Source organism: Astatotilapia calliptera, chromosome 2, assembly GCF_900246225.1.
Source record: "Astatotilapia calliptera chromosome 2, fAstCal1.2, whole genome shotgun sequence".
Lineage (NCBI taxonomy): Eukaryota > Metazoa > Chordata > Actinopteri > Cichliformes > Cichlidae > Astatotilapia > Astatotilapia calliptera.
This window is the reverse complement of record NC_039303.1, coordinates 3,878,989-3,901,043: the sequence shown is the minus strand read 5'-3', so window position 1 is coordinate 3,901,043 and position 22,055 is coordinate 3,878,989. Positions and strand designations below refer to the sequence as shown.

The window sequence follows — 22,055 nt, the reverse complement described above, 5'->3', positions numbered from 1 at the left end:
TGTTGCATGTATATTTATTATAAAAGGCTAAACATAAAAAACTATAAACTGCAACTTCACTGGATTGTGGAGACATAAAATTTAAGACTATATCTAAAAGATGCACTGAGAAAATGACAAGTGATTTGTGGTAATTATGGCCATTTTTTAGAATAAAGTGATTGCCAATGGTTGTGTAAAAAATGCATTGACAGTGTATGCTAGGGTCTTCACTTTTAGATAAGGCAGTGCATGGAAACCCAGGTAAATATAAAACAGAACTTTCTAAGATGTCTTTATACTTGTCGATGTTATCTAATTTAACCCGTGACCTAACCTAGTTTTACTGGCTAAATCGAGCCATTCAGGAAGTGAAAACGAAAGCAATCAGTGAGTGAAAAAAAAGCTCAAAGATGTTCCAAGATAGGACTTAAACCCACAAACATAACTCCATTTTAAGATAATTATTATTATCAATGTTATTATTTTTAAGTTGAAAGACTCTAATGATTTTAAAAAAACTGGAATGTCAATCATAGAACAAATAACCAATGAAATCATTTAGTTGGAAAACTTGCTGAAAGATGATGATAAAAGCAAAGAGCGGATGGTTTTTTTTTAGCAAAGATGAAAAATTTCAAGATGAGCATTAGAAAAATGATTTAAATTGAAAAAAAAAGTGAGCGACTGGATAAAGAAGAGGCGACATACTCCTCAAAGACCTGGAAGGGACCAGTGTGACAGGAAGTGCACTTCATAACCAATCAGGTCCATTTGACAGTGTGACATAGAAGTCCCATGTCATAATACCTCCTACAGTCAGTGAAAAACCTACAATGTATATAAGAAAAGACATTCGCAAGATGATCGTGTTATGGGTTACACTGCTTGTTCTTCACCGAGGATGTAAGTATCTACTTATTCTGTGTAGGTTTTCTCATGTGTTTGTTGTTTGTGTGGTGGTTTTCCTTGCGACTTACTCCTTTTTATTTGTGTATGTCTACATGTTTTCTATGAAATTAGATACACTTGTTCCAGTAACTTCAGTTCAACTTGGGGAAACTGTAACCATCCCATGTCAACTGCCTGTGATTGAGACCATTCGTAAAGAAGTCCACTGGTACAAGCAGCGTGCCGGGGACACTCTGAAAGTAATTTGGTCAACAAGGGAATCTGCAACACCTGAGTTTGCGCCTGAGTTTAATAACTCCAGATTGAAGGTAAATCATAATAAACACTTTACCAACCTGACCATTTTGAAGACAAATCAAGAGGACGAGGGAATTTATCACTGTGGATTCACAGAGTGGCGTAAGAATACTGAATGGACCGGGACGTATTTGTTAGTAAAAGGTAATGATGTGCTCTATTTTCATGGGGTTTGCTTCAGTCGGCTTATTAATTGTCAAAAGCATGATCAGAAAACAGTTAATATACTAATACAAATTTACTTTAATTCATTTTAAAGACATTTTATAGACACAGTACATCAATCCTTCACCTTGTGCTTTGTTAACACATATTAAACAGGAAACACCCAGAGAACAAACTACACTTTTGTTAAGGAGAAAGTCCATCCAGGAGACTCTGTGACTCTTTGGTGTTCAGTCCTCTCCAGCTCTAACAGAAAGACATGTCCAGGAGGTCACAATGTGTTCTGGTTCAGGGAAGCAAATACATCTCATCCTAGCATCATATACACCGCTGGAAACAGACATCATGAATGTGAGAAAAGATCTGAGACTGAGCAGAGTTGTGTTTATCGCTTGTCTAAGAACATCAGCTCCTCTGATTCTGGGACTTACTACTGTGCTGTGGCCACATGTGGAGAAATATTATTTGGAAATGCAACTAAACAACAAATGGGTATGATTTAAAAATATATATATTATGTTAAAAATATTATGTCAGTGTCAGTGTGTTTGAGAAACTTTCTTTTCTTGTTTTTGTAGAGCAAGCAGCAGGTTTGGAATTCATAGCTCTGATGATAGCAATAATCTGCTTGATAATTTCTGTGATTCTCAATATTATTTTCATCTGCTGCCGAGCTCCAAGAGCAGCATGTAAACAATTTCAAAGTAAGTGTTGTTCACTAAAGTAACAATTATAATAACACTTTAGTTTTCCTCACTTTCAAAACATGTTTTCAGAAAGAATTTTATTAATTTGTGTAAAATCAAGTATATGTATATGTTAGTCTTGATTGTGCTTGCTCCTTGCAAAACTCACTACATTTGACCATGTGTTGTGTATACATCACACTCAAATTTTCCCCAATATAAACAAATTTTTGCAGGTTATATATTAATTCATCAATCTAAAATCAAACACTTTTGTTTAAATATTTTGAGTCTCAGTATTAGTTGGTTATGTATATATACATCTCTTATTGACTTTGTCCACGTCACTGCCAACAGTTTGACTGCTGGTTAAAACATTAATAAAAAAAACAGATAATAATAACAATCCTCTTTTATCACCATTATGCACAGAAAAAAGCTCTTCACAGGAAAGACAAGATGACTTGAGGCAAACAGTGGACAGTAGTGTAAGTAATAAGACATATTGTTAATTGATTTAAATGATTTCCCACCCCTTTATTTTATGGAACTAATGGTGTTTTTTGCATAGCCTGAAGGTGAATATGATCTGAACTACGCTGCACTGCATTTCTCTGGAAGCAAAGCTACAAGAGGAAAGAAGAGGAAGAATGAACTGGAAACTGAAGAAAGTGTTTATTCTCAAGTTAAATGCAGAATGTGAAAGTGTGTATGAAAAACTGTGGGTTGACTTTGAGTACCAATCTCATTCACTGAAAATAAACTAATAAAGAACTTGTTTTTAATTTTACTGAAAACATGATGTATCAGGTTGTTCGTTATATATTCTGTTACCCCATTCTTGTTTTTGTATTCATTAATGTATGACTTTATGAATTTTCAAATCGAACAGTATTAGATAGAACAGTATTACTGTGATTTAGTCTACCTTAGCTTTCACATGTCTGCGACAAAGGAAGTAAGGTTTCCAATCAGACCTGGGTATTGTACACCCATTTCAACGTCCCTGATCAGCTTGCATGACGACAGGGGAAAATTAAGATTCAAACACAAATAAGTAAACATGACCAGTGTTTGTCCCATTTCAGCCACCATAACTCTTTAATAACCTCCCCATCAAAGGCTTGCTGATTTTTTGTGATTCGTGTACACACTGTCCACATTTATAAAGTGCTCTACAAACAATGACATTACAACTAATAGGGGGATTTTCTTGCTTCAGTTCAGTTAGCCAAACAACAGACAATCACTGACTGCTAAGAGACTGAGTAAAAGTGGACAACATAGCCTTAAATAAAAAAAAATCGTTGTTGCAGCCAGGGGTAGTGCAAAAGTGACCCCCTTAGACTGTTTTTCAGTTTTAGTTTTTTCTACTGAATTATCACTTCTGTCACTAGTTAGTTAACATAAGCTATTGGAAGTCTATTACGAGAAACTAACCAGCCAATCCAGTGATGTTACGTTTTGTAAGGGCACAAGATGGCACTAAACACAGTCTAAAAACTTTAACCCCCTAAAGCGTTGTTTCCCAACCACTGTGTCGCGGCACATAGGTGTGCTGAGAGAAATGATCAGGTCCGCCGTGGAAGATTATCTGGTTTCACCTGATTGGTACTTTAAGCGACCGGCATGAGTATCAGGTAGAATAATTACATTCTCGTCCACTAGAGGGCAGTACAACTTATGGGTTGCCAACTGCCAGTAAAACAGAAGAAGATGAAGAAAAAATTACATAGTCATGCGACAAGGCAGCGCGCAATAGCAATAGACAAATATTTGAAAAGAAAAAGTAGTCAATCTGACCTGGGTCGTGGAGTTAAAATTCCGATCCAGAGGAAGGCCCTAGCACGAGTAGTGGCCAGAAGAAAGCAAAAATGGTATACTGGGGACGAACTGAGCCAATTCCGCTATGCCTGGTGCACGGGGGGAAATTATCAATATGCTTTTTGTAACATTTTTGTTACAAAACACGCCTTAAGATGCTCTAATGCCTGGGTCTCAATCTCGCGGCCCATGTCACCTCTACTTGCAGCCCGCATAATGACATGAAGAAATATTTTAAAAAAATTATTATTCAAAAAATTACTTAATATGAAAGCAATAGGCAGAGTGTTACAGGCATAGCCCTAAAGAATGTAGCCTCATGTACGGTGTACAACAACAGTGTTGCCAACTTAGCGACTTTGTCGCTATATTTAGCGAGTTTTCAGACCACCTTAGCGACTTTTTTTCTGAAACGCAACTAGCGACAAATCTGGCGACTTTTTCTGGCGTTATTAGAGACTTATTTATGACGACTTTTTGATGTGAAAGTGCGTATCGCTCTTACTCTCAATAAGCAGCGGGTGTTGCGGTGGGCACCTCGCCCCCGCTCACAGGCAGAGGATAGTCCTCCCCGAGCTGCTATCAGGGCAAGGCTCCCACACTGACTGTAACGCAGTCAGTTCTTCTTTTACTGGTATGTTGCTTTGTGGACCACAAAGTTTAAAACTACACACACACACACACACACACACAATAACTCCACCAAAGTGCCTGTTTCGGGTCACTTTTGCCAGTCCAAACCCGGATAAAGGAGCAAGGTTGGAATTGTGACATTAAAAAAACAATAATTGCTAAAAGAAATTTAATTTGTAGTTCTAAATAAATTCTAAATGCATTTAAGACGTTTTTTATTGACTTTATGTCTCTAACACAATGTTATTTCTCTCTGCAACAGCGTAGGTTACAATTACAGTGTTTTGTTTGTTTGTGAGTAAATCAGTTTGGCTGAGATTAAAGTTATTAGATTAGATAAAATAAAACTTTATTAATCCCCCGGGTGGGTTCCTCCTTGGTTTTTACACAGCTGACTAAACGTCAAACAGAAAAGTGATTAAACAGAAGTATGAGACAGTCGAGAATTTACGCCAGTGTCCTGTTATATTTTAGACAGCAAGGAGCAGACGCCGAGTTTATTAAACTCCACGAGACAGCGGTGACGCTAATCTGAAGGCTAGACCGTCCAGTTTCACGGCCGTTTACTTCCGGCCTACCCGACCTTCTGAGGACCTGGCCCACGTAGACCGCGAAGGCCGGGTCCTCAGGAGGATGCAGCCCATGAATTTGGACACGTCATATTGACGTGTCCAAATTCATGGGCTGCCACATTATATAACATTATATACATTATATAACTGCAACTTAATATTATATATTAAGTTGCAGTTATGTTGTGAAAGTTACATATCAGAGAAGGAAAGCTAGTTTTGTACGAAACCAAATCAGTACTATTTTTGTCTGGCTAATTCATTCTAGCTAGCGACAGTGGTGAAATGTGATTTTTTTGTTTTTTATTCGGAGATGTTTCTGTTTTATTAGGAGACTGTCTCACCCCAACATCGTCAGACTCATGGCAGTTGCCTGCACTGAGTCCTGCTTTTTGTTGGCAGCTGAATACATTCATGGCGCAACCCTGCAGCAAGTGCTTCACACAGACAGCTGCTACTCTAATAGTCTGTGTTGTTGAAGGATTCAGCACTTCTTTTGGTTTTTTTTATCCATTTTTAGACAGCGATGAGATCGGCTACACACTCCACAGAAGCCCAGAGTTACTGTTAATGTCAAAAATATAACGCTGTCCTTCGAGATTTTGACATTTAAGACTGAGTGTAATGGATCTAAAACTGTTTAAATCTCTACAGCCTGGTAACTAGAGATGGGTGTTGATAAGATTTTCACGATTCCGATTCCATTTTCGATTCTGTTTAACGATTCGATTCTTTATCGATTCTCTTATCGATTCTTTTTAAAAAAGGAGAACACTAAGGTCGATTAGCTTAGAACTTCGTTTTATATCTTCTCTTTGAACAAGATAGAAATTTAGGAGTAACATGGCCTTACAAACCCAACAGTGAGATCTTAAGAGATCCACAGCCTACGGCTCTTCAATGGGGTGTCACAGGGTCCCCAGGAAAAAAAATTGTAAATGTAAAATAATAAAATAAATATTCTTCTGTAGCAATAACAAAGTATAACATAAATTATTCTGTAGCAATTACACAAGAATATCCAGTAATGTCCCTGCCTACAATTAAACACATTCACTTACCAAAAATCATCTGCTGTGGCAAATGGGTGCAAGCCTTTGACCACAAACTGAGTCACTGCTCGGTGACATTCGTCTATCCTGGCCTGAAAGGAGACGCTACCGGTAGACTGCAGCGAGAACTGCCAGCATCTGAGCCAGCCAGACTCTGTCTCTCTCATCATAGTCACCTAAATGCACAGTAATGGCAGGTTTTGTAATAAAGCAGATCGCGCTAACATAATATGCACTGTTGTTGATTATTTACCTGCTGCATTAACGGGAGAGGACGTGCAAACGTTACAGCTGCTGCTGGGTTGAGATTCACGAGTCCGGAGCGGAATTAAAAACACGACATTCATTTAAGGTTATCACGTGTTTTGTGAGCAAATGCTTTTGCATATTCGTAGTGTTTCCTCCCTTAAATGAAATATCTACTTTGCAAGTATTGCAAGTTGCCCTGTTGTCATCCGTTCTCGTAAAGTATGACCAAACTTTTGAGCGTTTGAGCCGCTTACGCGCCGTGTTTCCTGCCAGGTAAATGACGCTCCGCAACGCGGTGACGTCATTCGGGGCGACTGGAATCGATAAGGGAATCGTTTGCAAAAATGGCAAACGATTCCAAGGAATTGAAACAGTGGGAACCGGTTCTCAACAAGAACCGGTTTTCGATACCCATCCCTACTGGTAACATGGAAACCTTAAAAACAGCAGCAGAAGGTTTCAGTAGTGTAGTCTAATTTGTTCTTTTCATTTAATAATAATCCATATTATGTATAACAGCTACATTCACCCTGGAGAGAAACTAGTGAGGGAGACTATCACGACCAAGCTGGGTTTCTGGGTCCAGAGGTTTGGAGAAACTTCTTCCCTTTCTTTCATCACAGCTGTCCTGTGCCAGAAGTTCTGTTGACCCGCTGAAAGAGGCATCATTTAAGAAACACCAGGAAGACTGAAGCTCATCGCATTGATCAAGCAGGACTCATGATCTTCACCAGCAGCTTCCTCACAGGGAAATCTTCAGCACTCGCCCCAGGAGATGGATAAACCCAGCATTTCATGAACACTGTGATGGAGACCTTTGGTTTGTGTAATGTTATAAATACTCGGATACTCCCCAGAGGCTCCAGACTTTTACATAAAGATATTATATTCAGTCCTGTAGAAAGTTATATATTTAAAAATATATGATCCTCTCTGGTTACTCTGGTATGAATAACTCTGAATCACTTTATGGTAAATAACACACTATCTGCAAAAAACTGTGAAAACTGTGACCTTTGACCTTCATCAGGTTTTATTTAATTGTGTTAGAGAAACTCAAACGTGCTCTTCATGCAGCTGAGTACATCAAGTGTTTAAAACGGAAGCTGTGCAGGTCTGAGATACAAACTGAGGTCCTGTTAATGCTGATATATAGTGACACAGTTACATGGGTGATTAATCCTTTTGTTTTTTTGTCTTTAACTTTATCAATAAAACAGCTGCAGCTTTCACTACAGCACATGTGGTACTTTAACCTTTGTACTGTTTTCATCAGTTCATTTTGCAGTTAAAAATTTAAAGATGCCGAGGAGCAGCTCAACAAAACCTTAAAAGAACTGAAGGCAAAAGAAAAGCAAGCCGAGGACAGGAGGGGAAGAAATGGAAGATACAAAGAGTTACACTCAAAACATGAAGAAGGAACTGATGAAAGTGCAAGAAGAACTTGCAGAAGAGAAAATTGAGGTTAAGGTATTCAAGAAAGAAATGACGGTGACCAAGAAAGACTGCAAAGAGGCACTTAAAGAAATACGAAAGCACAAAAAGGAAGCTAAAGCGCTCCTCAAACACAAAGTGAAACTGGCCAAACAGCAGCTGAAAGAAAAATTTAAAGATGTCGAGGAGCAGCTCAACAAAACCTTAAAAGAACTGAAGGCAAAAGAAAAGCAAGCCGAGGACAGGAGGGGATTCTGGAGCAGACTGCTGAGAAAGAACTGTAAAATACATCATACAATAAAATAATGTGATTATTTTATTGTATGATTATTATCGCTTCGACGCCGCAGCAATTAAAACAACAAACGGCTGCGCGCGCTCGGAGTGCACCAGTGAAGAAAATGCATTCGTCATCACAGAGCATGCCGTGAGGAACACCTTCAGGAGGGTGAACACCAGGAAGGCAGCAGGACCGGATGCAATCCCTGGCCGGGTCCTTAGAGCCTGTGCTGATCAGCTAGCACCGGTGTTCACGGAGATCTTCAACCTCTTCCTGGCCCAAGCTGTGGTTCCCACGTGCTTCAAACAGTCCATTATTGTTCCTGTTCCAAAGAAACAACAGCCTGCTTGTCACAATGACTACCATCCAGTAGCACTGACTTCAATTGTGATGAAGTATTTTGAAAGACTGATGAGAGATCACATCACTTCTTCACTTCCTGCCACCATCGACTCACTTCAGTTTGCTTACCGGACTAATCGTTCCACAGACGATGCCATATCTCACCTGCTCCACACATCCCTGAGTCACCTGGACACTGGCAGAGGGAATTATGTTAGGATGCTGTTCGTGGACTACAGTTCAGCATTCAACACAATAATTCCCTCTAAGCTTTTCACCAAGTTGACAGATCTAGGACTCAGCTCATCACTGTGTCAGTGGATCCTCAACTTCCTCACAGACAGACCCCAATCAGTGAGGGTGGGAAAACAAGTCTCCCCCTCCATCTCACTCAGCACTGGAGTGCCTCAGGGCTGTGTTTTAAGCCCCCTGCTGTACTCACTGTACACTTATGACTGTGTAGCCACATCAGACACCACCTCCATTGTCAAGTTTGCTGACGACACTGCTGTTGTGGGCCTGATCTCCGACAACATCGAGACGGCCTACCTGGAGGAGATTAGGAACCTGGAGACCTGGTGTCAGGAGAATAACCTCCTCCTAAACATCAGCAAGACTAAGGAGCTGATCGTGGACTTCACTACAAAGCAGGCGAGGAATTACAAACCCCTCATCATCAGTGGCACGCCAGTGGAGAGAGTGGACAGTTTCCAATACCTGGGTGTCCACATCACTCAGGACCTGTCATGGTCCTGCCACATCAACACCCTGGTTAAGAAAGCCCGTCAGCGTCTCTTCTTCCTCAGAAGACTTAGAGACTTCCATCTGCCACTGAAGGTGCTCAAGAACTTCTACTCCTGCACCATCGAGAGCATCCTGACGGCAAACATCTGCACCTGGTTTGGGAACAGCACCAAGCAGGACAGACAAGATCTGCAAAGAGTGGTGCGCTCAGCCGAACGCATCATTCAATCAGAGCTCCCTGACCTGCTGTCCATCTACACCAAGCGGTGCAAGTCCAAAGCTAGGAAGATTATGATGGACCTCTCCCATCCCAACAATGGACTCTTCTCACTGTTGAGGTCTGGGAAGCGCTTCCACTTCCCAGAAAGAACTGACCCAGCAGCATCGAGTTTGAGGACATCAATAGTTTCTTCCTCCTCTCTCCACCTTTCTTTCACCCCATCCTTCTTCTTGGGACGTTTGTTTGTTTTTTCAAAACTCTAATCTAAATACATGTACTGAAACACACAAATAAAATTGCCATAACTTGACCTCATGTTGCCTGCTTCTTTTCTTGTGTGTCTGTGGATGTAAAACAGTAACACACTTCCTGCTCTGTGTCTTTAATTGTAAATAAATGCAATATGTTTTCATTTTAAAATGCAGTGCAAAAAACTTCTGCTCTAAATCTTTTTTTTTTAGCAAAAAGCTTTTTTTTTGCCTGTTGTGGAAGTTTTCCATTTAAATAAAGCCTGCAGACGAGCGGTGAGCGGTAGCTAACATTCTTTAATCAAACACACAAAGAACAGACAACCAAGCTTGATGAAGTCCCTGCATGACCGCGGGACAGACGGTCAGCAGAGTCTCCCTGAGTCTAGCATGGCTCTCAGTTAAATACCTTCTCCAGGAACAAAAGGCAGTACACAGCTGTTTCACACCTTATCACCAGAATTACTGAGCCTTTTTTTCCCTGGTGCGAGTCCCTACTACTAGATTTACTAGCCCTGCGCAAATTTGCGTAAATTCCACTGGAACTGCGTTGCCTTTAGAGTCCCTGGCACAGCAGCTGCAGCAGCTTCAGCAGCCTGCGTCTGTGCTAATATTTCCTTGTGCTACATGAATCGGCAACGAAGTTCCTGTGTCATGGTGGGTGTAGAAAAGAGGACTGTATGCAGGACTCCTTTGGGAGAAGACAGTGGATTTATTTACGGTGCAGTAAAGGTGCAACAGTTCAATGATATATATATATATATATATATATATATATATATATATATATATATATATATATATATATATATATATATATAAAAAACACCCAGCACGCCCCTGCGGGCGGTTTATCCTTCAAGCTCGGGTCCTCTACCAGAGGCCTGGGAGCTTGAGGGTCCTGCGCAGTATCTTAGCTGTTCCCAGGACTGCGCTCTTCTGGACAGAGATTTCCGATGTTGTTCCCGGGATCTGCTGGAGCCACTCGCCTAGCTTGGGAGTCACCGCACCTAGTGCTCCGATTACCACGGGGACCACCGTTACCTTCACCCTCCACATCCTCTCGAGCTCTTCTCTGAGCCCTTGGTATTTCTCCAGCTTCTCGTGTTCCTTCTTCCTGATATTGCTGTCATTCGGAACCGCTACATCGATCACTACGGCCGCCTTCTTCTGTTTGTCTACCACCACTATGTCCGGTTGGTTAGCCACCACCATTTTGTCCGTCTGTATCTGGAAGTCCCACAGGATCTTAGCTCGGTCATTCTCCACCACCCTTGGGGGCATCTCCCATTTTGACCTCGGGACTTCTAGGTTATACTCGGCACAGATGTTCCTGTACACTATGCCGGCCACTTGGTTATGGCGTTCCATGTATGCCTTGCCTGCTAGCATCTTGCACCCTGCTGTTATGTGCTGGATTGTCTCTGGGGCATCTTTACACAGCCTGCACCTGGGGTCTTGCCTGGTGTGATAGACCCCAGCCTCTATGGATCTTGTACTCAGAGCTTGTTCTTGTGCTGCCATGATTAGTGGCAGCATATATATATATATATATATATATATATATATATATATATATATATATATATATATATATATATATATATATATATATATATATATATATATATAGGGGGCCGGGGACTGGTGAGTGTCAGCACCACAGTCCAGGATGAGACAACGAACATCCAAGAATACATTGGGAAGATGGCCCCAACTGACCGAGTGCTCAGTGAATACCTCAGGCAGCAGAAACCCAAGAAAGAGGAGGGAGACGAGGAACCAGCATGGAAGGACAGGCCCCTGCACGGTATGTACCACCGGCAGATAGAGGAGGTGGCTGATATCCAGAAATCCTACCAGTGGCTGGACAAAGCTGGACTGAAAGACAGCACAGAGGCACTAATCATGGCAGCACAAGAACAAGCTCTGAGCACAAGATCCATAGAGGCTGGGGTCTATCACACCAGGCAAGACCCCAGGTGCAGGCTGTGTAAAGATGCCCCAGAGACAATCCAGCACATAACAGCAGGGTGCAAGATGCTAGCAGGCAAGGCATACATGGAACGCCATAACCAAGTGGCCGGCATAGTGTACAGGAACATCTGTGCCGAGTATAACCTGGAAGTCCCGAGGTCAAAATGGGAGATGCCCCCAAGGGTGGTGGAGAATGACCGAGCTAAGATCCTGTGGGACTTCCAGATACAGACGGACAAAATGGTGGTGGCTAACCAACCGGACATAGTGGTGGTAGACAAACAGAAGAAGACGGTCGTAGTGATCGATGTAGCGGTTCCGAATGACAGCAATATCAGGAAGAAGGAACACGAGAAGCTGGAGAAATACCAAGGGCTCAGAGAAGAGCTCGAGAGGATGTGGAGGGTGAAGGTAACGGTGGTCCCCGTGGTAATCGGAGCACTAGGTGCGGTGACTCCCAAGATAGGCGAGTGGCTCCAGCAGATCCCGGGAACAACATCGGAGATCTCTGTCCAGAAGAGCGCAGTCCTGGGAACAGCTAAGATACTGCGCAGGACCCTCAAGCTCCCAGGCCTCTGGTAGAGGACCCGAGCTTGAAGGATAAACCGCCCGCAGGGGCGTGCTGGGTGTTTTTTTTTTTTATATATATATATATATATATTATTCAACTGGATATATAGGGCAGCACGGTGGTTAGCACTGTTGCCGCACAGCAAGAAGGTCCTGAGTTCAATTCCACCATCAGGCCGGGGTCTTTCTGTGTGGAGTTTGCATGTTCTCCCCGTGTTTGCGTGGGTTCTCTCCGGGTACTCCGGCTTCCTCCCACCGTCCAAAGACATGCAGCTTGTGGGGATAGGTTAATTGGATAATCCAAATTGCCACTAGGTGTGAATGTGAGTGTGAATGGTTGTCTGTCCTTGTGTGTTAGCCCTGCGACAGACTGGCAACCTGTCCAGGGTGTACCCTGCCTCTCGCCCTATGACAGCTGGGATACACTCCAGCGCCCCCCCCGCGACCCTGAAAAGGATAAGCGGAAGCGAATGGATATATATATATATCCATTCACCGTATAAGCACCGGCACCGTTTCAAAAGTACCGGTTTGGCACCGGTATCGGATAAAACCTAAACGATACCCATCCCTAAATATGGCAGTGACAAACCTTAGCAGACTCTGTGGGTCCAGCTTGTGCAGTGAAGCACGCGCGATTTGCTACTGCACTGGGCATTCCAATGTCCAATGTTTTTTCTTGAGAACTGAGACCTGACAATTTTTTGTCTGATACCTAACAACTTTTTTCTTGAGACCTGACGATGTCCTAAAATGTACACCGTACTCATGGGCAGTGTAGCCCAGCTGTAAGTAACCTATTAAGACTCGACTGTACACTGTGTTCGTGTTTTCCTCTGAAACAATAAGTTCCGTTGGAGCAGCCTTTCAACGTCTCTCTCTGTCTCTCGCTAGCAAAGTTGACCCAGACAACAAAGTAAAGCTAGTTTTCAGCTACGAGCCCGACACGAACCTGATGTATTAGCCAGAGGTCCTTTTACTACAGTTCGGAGCCGCAGACCTGTTTTATATACGCGAGGAATAGTTTTCTATACGAGATCGCTGTAAAAAGTGCAGCCTTACCTAATGTCCACCTACTGTTACTCATTTATATTAAGATTTAAAAATCTAGTTGGTATTGGTATGGTGAGTAACTTTCAGTAATAGTAATAAATCACACAGTAATAGTACATTCATGGAGTTGTAAAAAGCATGATAATATATTAAGTAATTCAAAGAATTCAGAATACGTTACTCTCACTGGACACGCAATACATTACAAAATGCATTTTGGGGCATGTAGTCTGTTGAGATTAAATTGTAGAGAGATTAAAGAGATTGCTGATTGAGCATTTTTACACCGAGTTTTGTTCTTCCTTCAGCCTAAATATCAAAGAATATTTAACAATTCTGTAATCTGTAAGTAAGTAAGTAAAGTTTATTTATAAATTCATTTATTGCTAATATATATTGTAATATATCTATATCATGGCTAAAGCACTTCTGGATGGATGCAAACTGCATTTCGTTGCCCTGTATCTGTGACATGTGCAATGACAATAAAGTTGAATTCTATTCTATTCTATTCTATTTATATAGCACCTTTCACAGACATATGTCACAAAGTGCTTTACATGGTAAAAACATAATACAGTCATAAAATACATCATAAAACCCCTGGTCTAATTAAAAACTTTTTAAAATAAAAATGTCTTTAGCTGCTTTTTGAAGGTCTCCACTGAGTCCAAACCCTGTAGAAATAGGGGAAGTGCATTCCCCAGTCTGGGTGCAGTCTCTGTAATGCTCTAAAAGTTAAAACTAGAATTTTAAATGTAGTGGAATACATTTTAAAAGTAACCTTCCCAACCAACACTGTTTGGATGTGGCAGCCTGCATGGGATTACCCTTATATTACTGAAAAAGCACAGAGTTGATGGTTTTAGGAGCCATTGGAATTTGTCAAATACGCCATTGATTCAAGGGTTGTGGTAATTTGACCTAAAAATTTGAATTAAAATGGGTTTAATGGGCTAAAAAAACTGTCATAGATTTAACTCTGTCTCTGGATTTAAGAAATACATGTTTATAGCAGGACAGGTGTAAATTAGCCTTTATACATGTAGTGTTTCCTGTACACTTTAAAGGTGAGCTCGCAGCAGTTTCTTAGTGAAATAGAAAACAATACGGAGTCTTGTAAGTAGTGCTGAAAACTGTGTTCTTGATGTTGTAACTAAAATCATTTACAGTACTTTGAAGAGCATGAGACTGAACATGGTGACTTAGGCAGCTTTTTGTATAGATATGACAAATGTTTTACTTAAAAGATAAAGTGCTGCTCCTGAGGTCCCTATGCACAGTATCCAAGTTTATTTGATGGAAATTTGCATCATTTCTATGGAGATGTAGTAGTTAATCAACTGCAATATAACATATACCAGCCTCAGAAAAAATAGCATAATACTGATGTAATTTTCATATTAATGATTAAAAAACTGACCGCACAGCTCATTGCTAATCAGTGGTGCTAGTTTTGGTCATTGCACAAATGTACAACTTATTAGGTTGGGCAAACTTTATTTAGTGTCACTTTGACGATGCAGTTGTCTTGCAGTGCCTGATATCTTGCCTGTTAGTGGTCTCCAGACTCTCCGCGCTGTTGATAAAAGCCTTGTTACACCTTCAGTTAAAATCATATTCTATAATAATTACAGAAAGTTTGGACAGTGTGCACTAAACTTTACTCACTTCACTTGGCCTCACATAGCTTTAAGCTTGTCACAGTCTAATGAGCCCCATCATAAACAAAAGCAGGAACTAAAGTTTGAATTAATAGGAACAAATATTGAACAGTTTGTTAAGCAACATACATTAATGTGGTAATTTTCCATCTTAATTAAGACCAAAATATATAGTGCAATAACTTATTTAAGTGAAGCCTGAAACTTTACTGGAATTACTGAAACAAGAAGTAAGCCACATAGAACTGATTACGGTTGTAAATCCTTATTTATTTGCATCACAAAACATTATTAAAGTTATCTACAGTGGAATAACCCACAACATGATTTTATTCACTTTGTAAGAGGGTTGGTTAACACTTTCAGATCAGCGCTTAACTTGAGAATAAACACATTCTTCAGTCTTCTGTTCTTTTTTATTGCTTCCTTTTGTAGCTTTCCTTCCAGGGAAATGTATTGCTGCATAGTTCAGATCCTGCTCACCTTCATTCTGTTTGAAATTAAAAGATCATAAAATATTGTAGCTGCTACAGAGATCCATAGTCATGAATTAACAAAAAACAATATGAGCTAACATAATTACTTACAATATCATCCAGTGGTTGAGTCAAGTTGTCATTTCTTCCTTGTGAAGATGTGCTGTCTATTGCCAATGAATGATGAACAAATACACATATATTATGAAATGTAGCAGATTTTTCATTACAGTGCTCAATAATGCTCCAGTAATAATTAGACCTGCTAGTTCATCAGTTTTAATTTAAAGTTTCAATCAATTTAAAATAATAACTTTCTTTGATGAGTTTTTAACATTGTGCCCTTAAAATTTAAAGCTTTTGAAAGCACAAATATCAATATGGATGCTCAAACCCGACAATTGTTTAATGAAATATAAATTAATGCAGAATAAGCAGAAACTTGAGCTTTGACATTTGTTATGTTGCTTCATTTCACTCAATGAATGACACTTACCTTTAAATTTATTACATGCTAGTCTTGGTCTTCTGAAACGGGTGAAAACAATATTTACAATCACTGAAATGACCAGGCAGATTATTGCTATTACCAGCGCAATAAATTCCCAACCTGTTCCTTCAAAAAAACCAAAAAAAAGTATGTCATTACTTCTTGAAGAATAAAAAAAAGAAGAAGCCATGATGGCGTAAACATGTTTTGCGCATTTGTACTTTTGTGTTACCAATTTGCAGTTGAGTTCCATCTCCAAATAATATCGTTCCACATGTGACAACAGCACAGTAGTAATTCCCAGCATCAGAGGAGCTGATCGTCTTAGAGAAGCGATAAACACAGCTCTTCTGAGTGTCTGATTGCTTCTTACATTCAGTTTGATTCTTTCCATCAACATAGATGATATTTGGATGAGAGTTTTGTCCTCTGAACCAGAGGACTCTGAGATCTCCAGGACACATCTTGTTATCAGAGTCTGACAGGACTGAACAGTTGAGAGACACAGAATCCCCTGCATGGACTGAATCTAAAACCGTTGGCCACTGACGAACAGTAACGTTTCTCTGGGTGTTCCCTGTGTAATAACAAAAAACAGTGTTTAAAAACTACCTCTAAACACAGTTTTAGTTTTTATTGAAAAATAAATGATAACAGTGCGTCTCGAAAAGGAAAACTTGGAATCGATTTGCAAACACATTAAAATACCTAATATGATGTTTAAACTACGATTTATTAAATTCATATATAATCTATAGTTATTTTTCCCAACCATTTGAAAAAAATTTTGTCAGATGGTTGAGTATTTACAGTGAATCCAAAAGGCTGCAATCACATAATTACCTTTTAATAACAAATAGGTCCCACTCCAAGCATTCACATCCCATTCCATGACTGCACAGTGATACATTCCTTCATCTTCTGGGATTGTCCTGAATATGGTCAGACTGCTGATGTTTTTATTCTCTTTTGCTTCCAATCTTGAGGCATTAAACCCTTGTCCATACTGAGGATGTGCAGTTTGCCGCAGTGTCGCAATCAGTTTCAGAGCTTCCCCTGCTCTCTGCTTGTACCAGTGAATTTTACTGCTTAAATCACCAGGAGGTAAAACACATGTCAAAGTTACAGGTTCACCAAGTTGAACTGTGGTCACTTGCTCCAGCATATCTGCAGTGAGTTAAAAAAAAACACATAAAAAACTGGGAAATTTGTCTTGAATATAAATAACCGGGACACACAAAAATCCTTATTAACCGTCACATGTTTACTTTGGTTGCAGATTGTGGCAAAAATAAATAAATAGTAGGTTATAAAGTTAGATAAAACTCACGTCCATGGTGAAGTAGAAGAAATGTTACCAATAACAGCATCATCGTGACAATGCCTTTACTAGGAAACTTGTTGATATTTCAGTGACTGAGGAGGATGATGTGATCCAGGTCAACATCTGATTGGTTATCACAGCCTTTACAGTCAACCTGCATTTCCTGGCATCGTCCTGCTTTGTGTGAAAAGTGTTGCCTCTATTCAAATGCATTTGTTAGTCTGTTTTATGCTAATCAAGACATTTCCTTTTCTTTGTGGTTCGGTAGACTGAAACAGGCTTAGATAAACTAATGAAAAACAGATGAAACTTATAAACTTTGTTTATTTAGTAGTTTGTCTTGATGCTATAAGGAGGTCAAACTTTTCACTTATTCTTCTTTCCAAAAAAATTGCACATTCATCATTCCCATAGGAGGAAAACTAAAATTGTAGTTATGGTAAGTGTATATCACAAAATCAAATCACTCAACTGCTCGAACTACAAAACAATCTTTCATATATATTATGAATAAGGGAAATATCATCTTTCAATGGAAGAAAGAAAAGCCTAAAAACATGTGATTACACAAAACAGTCAGTCACCACTGCTGTACTAAGCATTATCTCTGATGGAAGTTTACTCGGGGCAGCAAAATGAAACAGTCCTTGGATATGTCAAACATGCTTTCTATTCTACACATTTCTGAGGGGCTGATTGAGATAGCAAAATGATGGTGATCAATATTCTAACTTTTCCTCTAGCACCACCATGGGGTTAAGAAGTGTGATTATGAGAAAAATTGCTATAAATGATGTAATGAATGATGGAATTTCATCCAAAAACTGCACATTCAGATTTTGTTTTTTTAACAGGCTACACCACCTCACTTTACGAGCTGCACTAGTTTAACCTGGGGAATATACCACAAAACTTAATCAGCATACCTAGGTTAACTTTCTGTTGTGTGAATTCACTTACCATAACATTGTCGATCACAATAAATGGTCGAACAATGCTGGTTGTCAACTCGCAAAGTTAACCCAGGCTTTCCCCTACACATTTATACAAAAGGGGTGGTGTTGGCAGCATCTGACCAATCAAAGAGGGACATTTCACAAATTATGACTCTTCTTCCAAAGAAAATGATCCCTACAACAGAAATATTATCAGATGGCGCTTAAACATCTGTAAATATATATCAGTAAAATGCAACACTGTTGTAAAAAACTGAAACTTTAAATTGGATTTATTTGAACAATAAATGTCCGTGTGGGTGTATAGGAATTTCTTTTACTTATGTATTAATAACATTATTTTATTGTATAATGCCTTGGTGCCACTGCACAGCTTAACAAATGTCACATAGAAAACATATTCTACCTGCAGAGAATCTATAATACACTTTATATGCTGTAAATAAAAGAATAAATGAAAACGTGGCACTCCAAGCCAGTTTTAAACTGAATCTCAGAACACAACCTGTTCCCAACAGTTTTAGTTAGACTCTGTGCTGTTTTAGAATTTGAGAGCAAAGATGAGGTCAGCAAGTACAGTGCAGGTGTCCAGTTTTAGGATTAGATATTATTGCTTTTAGAACAAAAAGTTGTAAAATTGTTTGCTCTAAGAAGGTACAACTCCTCCTCCGTCTCTTCCAAGAGAGATGGACAGCACATGACAGCACAGATTCTTCCATAGTGACTTATTACTGTCCACAACAGGCTGGCCACAGGAATTTTCACATCAACAAGTTCAGCCAACTGCACCTTTTGTCTCACAGCCCACCACATCCTGCAGAAAACATGCAAACCTTTCAGCTGTGTTTCAAACGCCCTGCAAATGTCCTCTAAAGGTTAAAGTGGACAGCCTTCATGGTTCTATTCATACTTTATGGAAGAAATCAGCAACATGTTTCATTGCAGATAGTAATTAAAGAGTAAATTATGTATTTTAAATTACTACTTTTTTTTTGTTTTTATTCTACATTTTTTAGCTGATGATAAATGATATTTAGTGAAAACATTTTGCATTTCAGTTCGTAATCTCAAATGACAGATAGGTAATGTCAGCAACATCATCAACATCAAAATGTGTCTGTTGAAGATTCTCCCTTTCTGCTGTGAGTTCTAGAATTTGGCCTGAGCAGCATGAAGTCATGGATCCATCCTGCATTGCATCAAATATCTGATGTCATGGTGTTAATATGGATCAAGGTCTCTGAGGAATCTTTCCAGCACCTTGTTGAGTACATGTTAGCAACTGTCCAACAAACCAAAAGCAACGTGTAACTAATGAAGTGGCCAATAGAAGGAAAATAAAAGCTCAGCAGGACACCAGTACTCCAAGAACAATCACAGAAAGGCCTAATTCTGAAAAAAATAAAGAAATAAACGAGTTGGAGAGGCTTTTTAGAAACATGGAATTAGGCAGTTACTGGAAATGCATGAAAAATTCTGCTTCTGTGACAATGGTAAATCTTGATTTTTATTTGTTTATCAGTTCCAAATTCACAGTTTTAAACAACATTTCAAATCTCGCTCAGTAGTAATCCTATGTTGTACTTAAATATTTACTAACTGTATCACAGTGCTACAAACTCTTATACGTTAATGCAAGATGAATTAACAATTTAAATACAAACCTGTCAGCACTTCCTTCACCAAACAGCATCTCCTGATAAGTGACCACAGGTCAGTAGCATGACAGCATTTTAGATACAATGTAGACAAATCTCCTTTTCACATCTACATTCACTCCTGTTGTGTTTTTGACACACACCTGTTAAGCTCTAAACTGTAGGTTTTCTATATATAAGAAACTGTTTTATTCACCGGCTGATATTTGCTTCATGTTTGTTTGTTTAACAAATATACTGTTGACTAAATCATATATAAACGTTACCATTGGAATGGTTAAACACAGTAGCATTTCTAATCAAAGTTTTTTTCTGTAGCTAAGCTCAATCATAAACTACATAAAAAACTAAAGGATGGCACCACATTAGCTAGATTCATCATTTATAAGTTTTTCGAGTCATTGTGAATCCACAAAACAAAGAAAAAAAACAAAGAACCTCATGAATTTGGGAAAACTCACTACTAAGTCCTTTTGACAGAGAGAGAGAGAGAGAGATGAAGAAAAGAGATAGCCACTGAGGTAGAGCTTAGCATTTTTAGCACAGTGATACAAATGCAAATGAAACCCACTGATTGAACATTGGCTTTAAGGGTCTGTCTTCAATGAAAAGATTCTTCAGCTAAGCTTAAGTTTCAGTATCTCAACACAATAAAAAGCAAACACACATTCAACAACTAAACTGGCAGATGAAGGTTGTGGTGGCGTGTTTCTCTGCACTTTGACCAACCACTGAAGCTGCTGACTCAGAAAGGATCTCATTTTGTGCTACATTGTAACAGTCTTTGGTGGCTTGCCAAACCAACTTTATAGTTTATAGTTTGCCAACCAATTAAAATCCTGCCCTTAAAGGAAAAAAAAGATCAGAGTAAGACGAGTGAATGATAAGCACTTTCTGTTGTTTCTCTGTAACTACCAATGAAAGATGCCAGACCACAGTAAATTGTAGCTTTTACTGATCACACCAAATCTAAGCAGATCTCTGTATGTGTCCCTTTCTCATATACACTTTAACAGCTCTTGTAAATTGTTTAAATATAAATGTTAGTCACACTAATAATATAGTGTCATTACATTTTCCTTTTTTAGGAAAAACAGTGATGCCAGACCAGTTACTTGAGATTAAAACAGAGACAGGAAGTAAAGTCCGATCCATGCCTTTGCTTGAAAGCCTAAACACAACAATGCTTCTGTGTCTCTTTGTGTGTTTCAGGTGAAGCAGCAGTTGAAATTTGTTGGTAATCATTAATAATGTTCATGTCATTAACTGCATTTTGCACAGAGGCAGTAAAGTTGAATCTAAACTTCTGAATCGAATCTTGGGCAGCTACTGTCCGATTATGCATTGTTGTAGCGAAAGGTTGGACATAGTTAAGCAGAGTATTTCAGACTTGGTAGTGTAAGGTTTTGAGACTGAGGCTTTGAGACTTGTAAATGTATTTTTTAAAATGTAATAAATAGATAAGTGGCAGCGGTTGAGCCTGGTAATCTCTGGTGATACATTCATTTTGGACATCTTTGCAGTTTTGAGATAGCATGGATAATTGTATAGCAAAGTGTAAAATTACATTATAAAAGCATGAGTATTGGGCAGATTAGTCAAGGAAACTTTACTAAAATGCCTTTCAGGTGCATTAAGGACAATGAGAGATCCAGTGTTTAGGGGGTGTGACTCATAGTAATTCAGTTTACGTAATTATTTATATCATATGTTCTTTACAACATTAAATTGTTGAATTAGATAATTGATATTGTTACAGCAATATTGTAACAGTTAATTTACCATTACAATGTGTTTCCTAACCTTAAGAAAGTACTCCTTAGCTTAAGGTTAACCATAAACCAAGGCCAGGCTAAATGTTAAATTATACTTTTCAAAGCAACGAATGCTTTAAAAAGTTCCTCACTTATTTATGTTATGATAGTGGGTCATGCTAATAATGGTAACAATTTTATGAGTCCTAAATAGCTTGACCATGTTAGGTAAGATAAAGTCTGTTGCCTCTATATTCTAGAAAATATCCAGACAATTCTGTTTTTGTGTTTTAGTTTACTGTGTCATCTCTTACGTTTACGCCCTCAGAAATGAAGAAACCCACCATAAAAAAAAGCATGTTGATGGTGTTGTTTCATATGTTTAGACTGGAAAGATGGTTGATATTATTTCCACTGTGGTAGTGCAGTGAAGCACTAACGTAATAAAAAGCCAATCAGATTGTTCTAAAATTGTTCCCTCCCACTTGATGTGATT

General features: G+C 39.2%; 2 protein-coding genes across 2 annotated transcripts; one reads left to right on the top strand and one right to left on the bottom strand.

Annotated features, from left to right (window-relative positions):
- The first annotated feature begins 842 nt into the window (after window positions 1-842).
- On the top strand, window positions 843-2,217 carry LOC113009466 (signal-regulatory protein beta-2-like). The gene is made up of 5 exons (XM_026147780.1): window positions 843-885; window positions 1,003-1,332; window positions 1,510-1,845; window positions 1,932-2,057; window positions 2,177-2,217. Exons 1-5 carry the CDS (start codon window positions 843-845, stop codon window positions 2,215-2,217), a joined length of 876 nt encoding a protein of 291 aa, XP_026003565.1.
- A 13,037-nt stretch (window positions 2,218-15,254) lies between these two features.
- On the bottom strand, window positions 15,255-17,230 carry LOC113028655 (uncharacterized). The gene is made up of 6 exons (XM_026179083.1): window positions 17,198-17,230; window positions 16,711-17,034; window positions 16,070-16,444; window positions 15,874-15,987; window positions 15,489-15,544; window positions 15,255-15,391 (listed from the first exon to the last, which is right to left on the bottom strand). Exons 2-6 carry the CDS (start codon window positions 17,030-17,032, stop codon window positions 15,269-15,271), a joined length of 990 nt encoding a protein of 329 aa, XP_026034868.1. The 5' UTR covers window positions 17,033-17,034; window positions 17,198-17,230; the 3' UTR covers window positions 15,255-15,268.
- Between the last annotated feature and the right edge of the window lie 4,825 nt (window positions 17,231-22,055).

What these genes read in the sequence shown, in the direction of transcription:
- LOC113009466 (XM_026147780.1), top strand. Translation starts at nt 843, where the DNA reads ATGATCGTGTTATGGGTTACACTGCTTGTTCTTCACCGAGGAT. An exon ending in GCTTGTTCTTCACCGAGGAT is followed by an intron (nt 886 to 1,002) that starts GTAAGTATCTAC and finishes CTATGAAATTAG; the next exon opens with ATACACTTGTTCCAGTAACT. An exon ending in TGCAACTAAACAACAAATGG is followed by an intron (nt 1,846 to 1,931) that starts GTATGATTTAAA and finishes TTGTTTTTGTAG; the next exon opens with AGCAAGCAGCAGGTTTGGAA.
- LOC113028655 (XM_026179083.1), bottom strand. Translation starts at nt 17,032, where the DNA reads ATGCTGGAGCAAGTGACCACAGTTCAACTTGGTGAACCTGTAACTTTG. An exon ending in AGTACAAATGCGCAAAACAT is followed by an intron (nt 15,988 to 16,069) that starts GTTTACGCCATC and finishes TTGAAGGAACAG; the next exon opens with GTTGGGAATTTATTGCGCTG. An exon ending in CTCAACCACTGGATGATATT is followed by an intron (nt 15,392 to 15,488) that starts GTAAGTAATTAT and finishes AATTTCAAACAG; the next exon opens with AATGAAGGTGAGCAGGATCT.